At 44.5% G+C, this 12,616-nt stretch overlaps 1 protein-coding gene across 2 annotated transcripts in view; it reads right to left on the minus strand.

Moving 5' to 3' along the window:
• Positions 1-1,918: 1,918 nt before the first annotated feature.
• The window catches only part of SYNPR (synaptoporin), a 78,475-nt gene continuing 67,777 nt past the window's right edge, over positions 1,919-12,616 (minus strand). For both annotated transcript variants that reach the window (XM_042823731.1, XM_042823732.1), the window contains 3 exons: positions 9,697-9,895; positions 4,333-4,524; positions 1,919-3,641 (listed from right to left, as the gene is read on the minus strand). In XM_042823731.1, coding sequence (XP_042679665.1) covers positions 3,375-3,641; positions 4,333-4,524; positions 9,697-9,895 — 658 coding nt within the window. In that variant the 3' untranslated portion in view covers positions 1,919-3,374. The remainder of the gene's footprint in view (positions 3,642-4,332; positions 4,525-9,696; positions 9,896-12,616) is intronic.

Genomic DNA, 12,616 nt, shown 5'->3' on the forward strand with positions numbered 1-12,616 from the left:
AGCTATATAGCTGTCCATTCACACATACAGAAGTATAGATTCAAGTCTGGCTCCAAGCTAGTAGACAGAAGACTAAATGCATGTGGCATGACTGCACTGAGAGCACCTGCAAATTAGAAATAATTAACCCCATCAGACAATTGCAATATGAATCCATGCAACAGGAGCAGGAAATTTCCCCAAGTCCCAGCCATCACGGAGGCTCTGGTACGGGCAGCTCAGTGGCTGCGGTGAAGGAGATTTTGCCAATCAGGAAAGCATAAATTTGCTCCTGTCTAGGGCAGCTGAGAAATGGTTTAGAAAGAGAAACACATGGGAAAGCAGGAGGGACAGCACAGAAGACCACGGAAAAAATGTTTTTTTCCCAGGCTGACCTAGTTATTTAACTAACTGGCAGAGATACTCACTAACGATGAAGAAAAGCACTTGGTCTGCCAGCAGCAGAGGATGCTAGAGTTTACTTAGCTGTTTATCTTAAAAAGGGGAAACATCAGATAAAGTCTTTTCCGTCTTGCTGCTTAACATTCTGCTATGCAGCCACTATTCTCAGTTCAAATAAATTCAAATTCCTCAGTGCTTGCTGAAGGATGTGATAAGCCTTGAACTCACAGGAACAGAGGGGAAGCACTCAGAAATACATTCTTATGTAACACAGACGAGTACATGTATCTTTTTTGTTTTTACTTTTGCTGCTGCCGTAGTGCATTAATCTGAGAAGACGTAGATGAAAAGCTTTTTCATCCCTTCTAATTCACAGCAAAGAAATCCCTGGGGGATGTATGGGACAACAACCAGCTCATCTGTTCTGCATGGCAGCAAGGAAATAGCCAACCTGTGGCCAATCCAGTAGGGAAGGGGCAATTCTTCCATGAGAATGTGAGCCTCTGTCACTACTCTTCTCAACTTTTCCACCAGCTCTGCCTTTTATGAAACAACCTTTGCTTAGGTCAGGTGTTACATAAATAATACCCCAAAGAAGTCATGTTTTATTTCCAACCCTGATCTTGTATTAGGATCTGCCCCTTTTCAGCCTTAAGCCTTGAGGTCTGGACAGCCACAGTTCCTGTGTTCACATGGTTACAAGCATTTCAGCTTGTTTGAAATGGGGAATGAACCTAAGCAAAACTCAAGTTTCTGACCCTCAGCACTGCGTAGAGAAGATAGGAAATGGGACCCTCACATAAGGAAAGGCTGATGACGATGGATTGCACGAAAAAATCTTCTCAGAGAGAAGCCTGGAGGACACAGTTTAGAGCATTCCTGTTCAATTAATACAAAGCAGATTTAAAAAACAACAACAACAACAACAACAAACAACACAAGGATAATGAGTGAAAGAGAGGATAGTAGAATGAGACATGAACAGCTGTCATGACACAGCCATCCCTCCCCACAAGCACAGATTTCATTCTCTTCTGACTTGCCTCTATTTAGCTTTTTCCAAATGTATAAAAGAAGGAACAAAAGAACAGAAAGCCAAAATAAAAATTTTCACTGACCCAGAAAATTGGATTTTGCTCTCATTTAGTTATTCAAGCCTGTCTTTTCTACAGCTTGAGAAATGGTTTGTCCAGCAATCTACAGAACTGGGATATTAGCACAGCACTAGGCTAGTCCTATTGATAGATGGAAAGAGAGGCATAGAGGTGGGCAGATATTAAATTGCACAGTTTAATATATATATATATTTTAACTTGTGATAGTGACCATTAGAGACAAGTATCCACAGAATCATCTCGTATTCTACTGCACATTGAAACAATGCTCTTAAAGGTGTTGGAAAACAATAAGAATATGACCAATAAGGTCAAGCACGGAGATGATATTCTGTCCACCATCTTGGTTATTTTGCAGTGACATTTTAATATTATCATACTCTGAAAAAAGCACATTGTATGCAATAACTTTATTAGGGTCAAATAGATATCACAATATAGATTCATCCACCAAGTAGCCATAAATTGGTTACAACAATCATAGAAGAAACTAAGCTGTTTTAAGCTAAGATGCTTTCCACATTACAGCTCATACAAGATTATATACTGATACACTTTTATTTAGAAATGCAGATGATCAGTTTTGATTATCGTATCGTGTTTCAGGCTTTACTTCATGTCAACGCATCCAATACTCTGCAGTGAGGAATCTTCCAGGGAGAAATCCCAGTGGGCTATGAGCCAGGCACTGGCTATTTTAGCATGAGTTCCTCCGAACCTGGGCTATTTGGTCAATCCAGTTACATTCTCCAGTAGCACCAAGCTCATGCTCAGAGCGGCAACAGAACACAGGGAAATCCAACAATCTTTGAACAGCACAGATAGAAAGACTTTCTCACAATAAGAGGGTATAAAGGAAAGCTTACGCTTCGTAAGGTCACAACAGTACATGCATTTTTCATGTTTTATGTACTGAGACACAGGGCATCTTCAGGTGGATTTATATGCTGATATCTGCACCTCTGTTATCTTAGTTACATAAGTACCTTTGTAAACATATAACACAGTTACTTGGTCCTTATTCTCCACAGCTCACATATAAAGATTCACAAAACATCCATAGAAATAGTGATTTATAGAATGAATACTTAGCTCAGTTAGATGGAATAAACATTGGTCAGGTACCATATATACTACTGAATGCCATTTCAAGGAAAAAACATTTTTGTTACAAAGCATTCAGAACTTGGGTAAGCCATATATTCAACTCTGCAAAATATATAAAAGATGCATACTTCTTTTAAACATACATTTAACAAAATGTAGTGGCAGAAGTTGAGAAGTTCCATTTACACAGTCCAGACATTTGGTAGCATGAAACTGCTTCTCCATGCACTAAGTTACAGATGACTCGGTTAATTGAAATAATAGTAAAATCTTCTGAAACAAAGGATGTGATCAAAACAAAGGCTCTGGAGAGTCACAGACAGGCAGCTTTGAAACCGTTACATGCATGGATATACAGAATAATCAGTAGAAATAATAGTAAAACACTTTTGTTTCTCACCAAAATGCAGAAGGAAATTCAATTATATTATGCATATTAAATACTACAGACTTGAGGCTACAAAATGCTTCTACCATCTTAACACATACGAAACTACCATAAAGTTATCTCTACAGTACGCACTACAACACTGACTCCAGGTCACCACCTGTGATGCACACACCCCTTATATGCCTATCAGGGGCTCAACATGCCAGCTCCAGCCACGGGCCACCTCCCATCCACCTCAGGAGGTAGAATTAGATCGTCAACCGACATTGAACGCTGCGTTGTAGTATTTATTTGTGTAAAACCCTTGAAAACCTGGTGCCACGGAAACTTGAGACCTGCTAAATGCTCTGTGTGTGAGGGATGGAAGAGCTCACACCACCTTAAATCTGATTAGAGAAGGAAGTTGGCCCACTCTGGCCGTAGCTCTGGGGCTGGCCGTAGTCACCCACCTGCCCGTAGGAGCCTGGCTGGTTGTAGCCCCCAGCTGGCCCGTAGCTGTCCTGGTTGTAGCCTCCCTGGTTGTAGCCACTGGACTGCTTCTCCATGGTGTCTGCAGCGTGCCGCTGGCCCGAGGAGTGCCAGCCCGTCTCCTTAAACACAAACCAAATGTTGCCTGCCCAGAGGATAAAGTTCAAGAATCCAAAGACCTGGATGGGGAGAAAAGGAGCTTGTTACCCACAGTGTGGTGCCACACAGCCTGATGGCTTGAACCCCCCATGGTCCTTGGAGAACCAAGGAGCCCCGATCAATCTTTCTCCGCAGACCTGACAGAAAGATCTCTAAGGCATGGAGCAAACTTCCATATTGACCTGAGGTGAATTCGCAAGGTTAAGCGTCTATTCTCCCTGCTGTTTTAGTAAGTTTGGGATTTTAGTCCCAGATGCTTTTTTTGAGAATATAATCAAGCTTAAAGAAACACTGGGAAGATAAAATTGGAAGAAGATATTTTAAAAACAGAAATGAATTGCCCAGTTTGCTTGAAGTCATTTATTTTGTTCTTTAAACATATTTTAAACATTGGAATGACATTTAAATGTCTCACTGAAACACAAAGACCAATTTCGTATTGCTCTTATCAAGGGTTTTTAAAGGAATCTGTCAGGCACAACCCCTTTTTCCAAAGCAATGCAGCTGGGGAAGGTTGTAAGCAAAGGATCCCTGCCCTCCACATCCTCAGGTGCTCTGACCTAGGCTCTATCTTTCCCTTCAGCAAGCTTCTGCTTCCAGATACATGCCTTCCACTAACAGGTTTATACCCGCTGACTTAGGTCAGCGCACAGGCAAAACAGATGAAAATACATTAGTGGGGTAATGGTGTAAGTCATGAAATGTGCTTACAACAGAAGTGTTCAGGCTTGACATAACAGGACTGCGAACGGGCAAGCATTTGTTGGACTGCTGTTTGCAGGCTGACATCAGCAAGAGCACTTCGTCTGGGTCGGTGGCAATCTTTACATCGGACAGTCCTTTAGCCCAAGCAGATGAGCCCACTAGCCACAAGAAGGAGAAGACCACTGTCACAATGAAATCCTAAAAGACAAATCATTTGGGAGCATTATACTGGTGTACTCATTGAGAAGAAAAAAAATTTAAAAAAAAAACATCAGAGAGAAGAAACAAGACTTTGTTATTTCACAATGAGTTGGGACTACTGCCTATGGTGCTAATTTCCAGGGTTTTCAGGCTGCCATCGGCACCTCCAGCCTAAGGGCAGATCCCTGCAGGCACATGGCTGGTGCATGTGGTGCTGAGCTGCCCTGGGAGCTTGGCTGCTCCCCATGCCCGGCCCTGGCCCAGGAGCTGGAGCAACTGAAACGCTCAGGTGCTTGGGCAGGAGCTGGGCCCTGCTGGGGGCTGTCCCTGGCACAGGTTTCCAATGGGAAGCGTTTCCATCTCAGGCAGAACCTGGAACTGCCTAATCCCCAGCCACCAGCTGAGGTGCTTTCTCACCAGCTGCAGATAAGGCCAAATGTCCCCATTGCACACGCCATGCAGCCTCTAATTAACCCCAGCAAACAAACAAACAGAACAATTTGCCAAGCACAGGGACTGCTCAGCTCCTCCGTTCCAGCAGTGCTCCCACTTCCCATCCATGAGAAAACAGAGAAGAGGTGCAGTGGTCCTGCGGGCTACAGCCATTCCCCACAGCTCTGCTCTGAAGCTCACTTTTCTCTAAAAGGCTCACTGGAGCATCAACTTGTCCTCGTCTTGGCCAGAAGAAGTGGCCAAGTGCCACTGTTGCTGTGTGGGTTTGGGGGGAGCTGGGGGAGGAGATGTGATTTTTCGAGCTTTACCGTGTCTTGCTAAAATAGAAGAGCCTTTCTGCTGTCATCTCCCATGCCATCTGTCAGCGCACAGCAGATGGCGGAGGTGCCAAAGTCTGACATCCCACTGACTGCATCACGTCTTGATACCCCCTCCCTGAGGGGCTGCTTCCCCTCTCCCCTTTAAAGTAAAGGTATATCGCAAAGGAGGAGCAAACCATCATTAAGAAGGCAGTCTTCAGGGTTTGCATGCAAAGAAATAAGCGATCCCCAGAAACATGGTTCTCCTCTACTCCCTGCACCCCCAGCTTTGGGGAATGAGCTCTTCGTAGCACCAAGAGAGGATGGATGAGGAGGCACCAGGCACGTCATGAACAAAGGGCTGCTCTGCTCACGCAGATGGGATCACAGTAACTGTGCTTGGATGCTTCCCAAAGGACACATCCTTCTTTTTAACAGCACCACCATTTATTTTCTGCGGGCTTTGAGTTCCTCTGACCTCTCTTCGTGCTGCCCAAATGGGTTCTCCTGAAGAGCGTGCTGTGCAGGCCGGGAGCTGACAACCATCTTAGCACTCAATGGGAGCAGTGCAGGCAGAGGCACAGAGCCTGGCAGTGCATTTTCTTCTCAGGGAGATTTCCAGCAGAAGGAATTATTGTACACTTTATGCCTTAGCAGTAACTGAATGAGAAATGAACTCCTAGAGGCAATAGCTCAATTGAAAGTATTTTCTGAAAAATTCCGGCTGGTAGAAATGCCAGATTCTTGCTAAGCTATGAACTATGATGGTGTATGCTTTTTTCTTCCTATGAGGCTTGACATATTACCAACCAGGCTCCAGCTCGCACAGGGGATCCCAGCAACCCAGTAGGCTGGGATGCACCAGAAGTTTGGGGAATACCTTTGTTAAATGATAATGATTCTCTCTTACTGTTGCCACACTGTTATATTTTTGCAAGCAAAGCCAAGCTCTGGAATCAGTGCCTTAACAATAAAATAAATGAACAGCGGGTAGAAATCTGAGGCAAACAGACCAAAACTAACACAATATGGAAGATAGAAAGAGGACAGTTATAAAAGAAAACAAAGCTCCCCAACTACAGCAGAGGGGCACAGACATCTCATCCATTCTGTGCAAGGAGCAAAACCACAGAATCATCATAGAATGACTTAGGTTGAAGAAGACCTTCAGGACTACCTGGTTCCATCTCCCCTCCCTTTGGCAGGGCTGCCACCCACTACATCATGATGCTCAGGGCCCCACCCAGCCTGGCCTTAAAAAAAAAAAATACGACCAAATATGTGACTAGAGCACAAACTTGTGCCTTCCTATTTATTTTGAATCTTTGCTAGCCTTCAAGCTTTGGCTGGAGCTTGAACTGCTCTTGTTTGCAAGCAGGTTTGGATTCCTGGCTGAACATTTTCACAACTCTGGGTGGAACAGAGTTATGAGATAATGACATGCTGAAAATAAAAGTGAATCTCAAGCTAAGCTGTTCTGTGGCTTAATGTCTATCTGGGGAATTTCTCCTTGGTAATTAAAGCCATAGTGTCTGCATACTAAAACAAATCTTGCATTTGAATGTTTAATATCCCCATAGCATGGCTATGTCTTCTTTTGTGGGTTTTTTTTTTTCCTTTTTGCCTTTGGAACAAGGTAATGTTTGTAGTTGCCCTCTTGAAATCGTGCTTGCAGATCTCTTCAGTGTGTCTGTTGTATGGTTACACCGTACTCCGAATTGCAAGGTTCCATTTTCAGATCTCAGCTGAGGTGCTCTGGTCTGCCTACAGGTGCCTTTAAGAAGGAGGCAAAATAGGAACACGTAGGAGAAAGCAAAAAAACCCAAATTTAAAACACACAGGATATCCAAGGAGGGAGTTTTTAAGAGCTTGGAGTATGCATAGCCAAAAAGAAATCCTTGCTGCCTTTTTCAAGTTGAATCTTGCTGCTACCAGCTTTGCCAAAAATGCCTACTTCAAGCTTTGAATGAGTTACACTCATACGTACTTCCAGCTACAGTCTTAGGAACTCGCTGCCAGCAAAGCCCTTTGGGTGGCACCAACATCTGCAGCAAGGACAAAGTGCATCCAAGGGAGGTGGCAGAAGTAGGCTGAAATCGCTCTTTGAAATGCAAAGAACCATTTGGGTTATTCATTCATTTGGGTTATTCTCTCTTTCCAGAGTTTTATCAACTCTTTTTGCCTAAGCCCAGTAATGCATTTATGTTAATTGACTGGAATAAAGCGATACACTTACAAGTGAATACATGTGATTGTTCACAGATGCTATACAGCTTCCCAAAGCCAAATGCAACATGTGAGTTTAACCAAACCCAACACATGAGTTTGACCAAATCTAGTGCATAAGTTTAACCAAACGCAATGCATGAATTCAACCAAACCCAATATATGGTCCTCTCCCAGGCTTATCTGTCCAGGATAACCCTCCGTTAATCAAGCGGGGAATATTTCCTGCCACAATGTCTCACTTCACACTGAATGTTAAAATATTTTCCCACACTTCCATCCATTGAAGTGGTGCCCAGCGTAGCTCTCAGCACAAGCAGTTGGCCTTCCCCATGTTTGTGTCAACAAGGTGAACTCAAAACATTCACAACAGAAGCCTACTCCAGGAGTCTCCTGGAACCGCGGCCATCATGTTTTTATAACTGCAGTGCCTTCACTCAGATAGGTCTGATACAATTTGGGATGCAATGACACTGCTTTACTGCCTGTGCATGAGAGTTTTGAAAAAGTCTCCTAAAATTTCAAGTTCCACTCATTTTTCAAATCCATCAGGAGGAAAGCAGCCAGTTCTAAGAAGACGCAGCTTAAAGGCAGATGTCATCCCAGACTGAGCAACTCCCAAGCCAACAGGAAACACGAGGCTTGAAACAGGACTGGTTTTAAATATGAAATTGTGATCAGACACGGCAGCAGAGGAAAGGGCAAAATCATCATCTCCCAGTCATCACTGAGAGACAAACACCCAACACCGCCTTCATCCCTTGCACAATTGATTGCATCCCTCAGGAGGGCCCTGCAGCCCTGGGAAGCTGCCTTGCACCCCATCCTGGAGCACGTAGAACCCCACTTCTGGCAGTATAAGTAACCCTGAGCCACTGCCCAGCACCAACCCCTGGCAGGAGCAGCTCAGCTGTAGGACACACAGAAGAATCTTTACGTTCAGAACAAATAAGGTCATGTAGGCTCGCTTTAAAGACTGGAAAACTGCAAACAACAGCTTTGGTAACAGGCACCGGTTAAATTTAACTTGTAGATTCAATTACAGTCCATTACACAGAACAAATTAAATCAACACCATGCTGATGCTGTAGTGGATTGCAATGTGCATCCTGCAACAAACAACGGCAGCAGCTGTCAGCAAAGTCCCAGACAATGACAAATGTCAACATCATAAACTGACACATTAGCACTGCTATTGTCATTCCTTTTTCCATCATGAAGGATAATGGAGTTAGTCAGAAAAAAAGAATTATTTTCCACAAGAAAATTAAAATGGCAGATCTCTGCAACTAATCCTCTGCATAGACAGTTTGAAATGAGGTATTGCTTGACACCAACCACATCAAGCAAAGCAAGGCACTATTTATTCACTAGAGGAGAATGAAGGAGAGTGGTCCCTGTCGGCAGCATGATGCATCCCTACAGGCTGCAGATGCAGAGGTCTGGTCTAACATCATGCACCTGTCCCTGCCTGGGTATGATGCTCTGGTGGGTGATGGACACCTAGAACAAAACAGCTCTCCTGGGTTTTACAGCCTTGATTTATAAGAAAAAGAATAAGCTGCAGCACTTGCTTTTTATTGGGCACCTTTAGGAATCACTAAAAAGAAAAATCATGACACAAATTGACACGGGTTGCTGGGTGCATGTAATGATAACTGAAGGGCAAGGATGTTCAAAAGTCAGTGTGGAGACATAAATGTGCCAGGAGCTGCAGGTAATTCTGGAAAACCAGCCATGTAATTCTCCAAATCAAAGTCACTTGGCTGCACTCAGCAGTAATTAGCAGAAAGCAATCTCCGTGGCTGGGCATGCTTTTATCTTTCTGCTAGGATGATATCTAATTCCTCCTCTTCCCTTCCTTCCTATCGATGGAGCTCTGCTGTCACAGAGCTGCCCTGACCCCAAACCACATGCAACCACCCAGCTCCACATCGACTGTCCACGTGGACATCATCACTGCAGGAGGTGGTGGGGAAGCACAGAACCCCACAAGCACACACAGAACTGTCACTAAGCCCCAGCCTCACATAATCTCTACAACCCTTGGTGCTATAAGCTTAAATCCCCATTACAATATTGAGAAAGGTGAACAAAGATGCTTTAGATGTTGGGCTTCTGGATCTCCTGGACCACACCACAGCTACAACCACCAAAAATGCTCCTGAAAACACTGCAAATGCACACTTACAATTAGAGGTCCCCTGTTGTTTTCACGGTACTTGTTCTGGAAGAAGATATAAACCACGGTGGCAGCCAGCGAGTAGAGGAAGGCAAAGACTGCAATGGTGACAAAGAACTCTGCTGACGAGGAGAAGTCCCCTATCAAGGAGAGCGTTTCTCGGCGCTTGCCTTCACAAGTGGGAGCATCGAAATTCACTTGATGCAACCTGGAAAACACCCCAAGGAGCAGTAGGTGAAGCACAGAAAACCATTACCTGAATGAAGATATAAATATACTTGCTGTCTCCCTGCCTCATTCCCGATGTGCATTGATCTCCTGCTTGAATTGTGTGGGCTGCACTCCTTGAAGCTGCTCACACACGTGGGGTTAATTCTTAGTGAGATTCTGAGCGCATCTTTTCATCAATCTTTCAATCAATCAGAGAGAAGATCTGATGTTCCTCTGGTTTGGTACAATTGCCCCCCCTTACTGAGATTTTGCCATGACAACAACTGAAAAAAAGGGTAACGTGAGAAATGAAGTGATTCGGTTCTTGAATTCTTACGATCAAGGAAGAAAACAGGGCTTATCTCTCTGTCGTGGCTATGGGACATCTACGTTTGTAAGCTTGCATCTTCCTTGTGCAACACTGCTTAGTGCATGGCTACTGCAGCTGTTGGCTTCTATACCAAAGGCTTTTAAAGCCAAGTTGCAGCAGAAATACACAACTTGTGTCAAAGAAACAGCCTGCAAGCCTTGGTTTTAGCAGTCAAAGCCCTACTCTTGTGCTCTCACACTGCAGTCAGCCACCGAGCTAATAGTTTTGTGGTTCTGTCTGGCAGCTCCTGTCAGACACTTTTTTGCTTTAATAATTTTAATTTCTGGTTCTGAAAGAGGAATAGGGTCCCTAGGGGGGTGCTTTGGCTGGTAGCATCGTGTTGCCCCAGATTAGCATCAGTGGGGACAAGGGGCCTGACGAAGGCTCATGCTGTTGTGCTCTGCGCTGGGACAGCAGAGGGGATGAAGCCAGCAGAAAGCTAACAGCAGCAATTAAAGAAGTTATGATCTGGTGCTGAGAAAGGGTGAGGCCTTCTGGGAGACATTCTTCTGCTCAAGGGCAATTAATGTGAGCAGCAGCGAGCCAACAGCAGCCGTGAATATATGACTAAATAAAAAGCTGGGTCCCTTGAGAGAAACGAAGATAGATTAATGGACACTGGAGCATCGCTCAACCTTTCTTGGTCCAAACTAAGCACATCCAAAGCGTAGGCAGAGCTTTTTGATCAGCAGCCCATGCACAACAGCAGCTATCTGCCACGGGCACTGCCTTCCCCCAGCTTCTGCTGCTGTGGTTGAGGTGGGATGAAAACATAAGATGTGTCTGCTCAGATTGCAGACAAGCAGCAGTTGATTCCCTCCTCAACACAAACACAGCAAAGCCCACTGAGAGCTGAATAAGAGTGAGAGACTAATGCCTCTGGACATACAGATAGCTTCTTGGCTTAGGTTCAGGGCTTCCTGGCATTAGTTGGGTCTTACTGCCTTTTTGTAAAGGCAGAAAGGGGAAGAGGAAGATTTCCTAGTGGCTGCTGTACCAGTTCTGCAGCCTGGAGAGAGAGTGGCTTTGTTTTAACCATCACCAGCATTACAGAAAGCTTCTGAATGCAAGATGTTCATAGCCCAAAAAGAAAGCTCTGTGCTTTCCTCACCTACAGCCATGTGGGTGCTGTATGGACACAGAATGAAACTGGGAGATGAAAACCTGGCCCAAAACCTATGAAATCAACAGCGTGGGAATTGAATCAGTACAAAACCCCAGCCTCATTCCCCAGGGGAATGCAACACCATGCACAGAGGCTGTGGCATCACTTTCCTATTCCCTGTTTTCTGGATTATATCTCATTTCTGAATCATATTCTATTAACATCTTACTCTTATCTTCCCAGCAGTGTTTTTCTGGCCAAGCATCTGTCAGTGATATCAGATAGCCTGTGATCACAGAAGCCTTCTTCCATCAAGTTATTTTTGTTCACTAGCTTTTCCCTTTTAGATTTCTCCAGCCTCTGAGAGGAAGTGCAGTAATTGGTGCCTCTTGTGGCCACTGCACCTCTGCCCAAACAACCGAGATCTCAGCTGAGCAAATGGCCCCAAAATAGGCTGTGACATAGACCTGGGAAGAGAGGATGCTGGCTTTCAAGACGCATTTGAGAAGTTCCTTTCAGACTGGGGAGGATCAGTGATAGAAATTCCAGTTTTAGTAATCAAGCCTGCTTTGATCTGGAATGGCATCCCAGAGGGGAAGCTCCAATTTTCCCACCAAAGCTGCTGAGTCAACCTCTATGGGGGCACGATCATTTGGTGGTGACTCACAAAAAATTAATTGCATCTACATCTCTGCCTCCCACTTTCTCCTTCTTCTGCCTCTCATATCCTCTGACTTAATCTTCATTCATTTTCTCTCATCTCCAATTCTTTACAACCCACCTTCTCCTCAGAGCCATCCTCGGTCAGCATCCTCCTTCTGTTGCTTTTCTGCCTCCAGTACCACCCCTGTATTTCATTCTCACTTCCCCATTTCCTGGGCAATACTGGGAGCCCTGAGAGTGACTCTTTGCAATCACACCCTCTGCTCTTCATTAACACCTGAGCAATACTGTTGGGCTGTGTTAGCAGAAGTGATTGTTACTGATTGACAAGTTATGCAAATAAAAAGCACTAATGTATTTACCTATTTAAGAAAAAAAGTAATGAAATCCTTTCTGCCCCAGCAAATTCCCCCAAAAGTGCTATCTGCCCTGTGCTGTGTTGCTATTAATTCAGAAATGAAGCTGAAAATTCAGGAATGTGACCTTGCTGCCTGCACACAGCAGAGCAGAACTGAAGCCATCCTCACTGCTCAAAACTGACACCAACCTTTCACCTGCTGGGTCTGTTTGTCAACAACAGC

This window comes from Centrocercus urophasianus, unplaced genomic scaffold (genome assembly GCF_019232065.1).
Source record: "Centrocercus urophasianus isolate 14NV4802_14NV808 unplaced genomic scaffold, USGS_Curo_1.0 seq_22, whole genome shotgun sequence".
NCBI classification, from domain to species: Eukaryota; Metazoa; Chordata; class Aves; order Galliformes; family Phasianidae; genus Centrocercus; species Centrocercus urophasianus.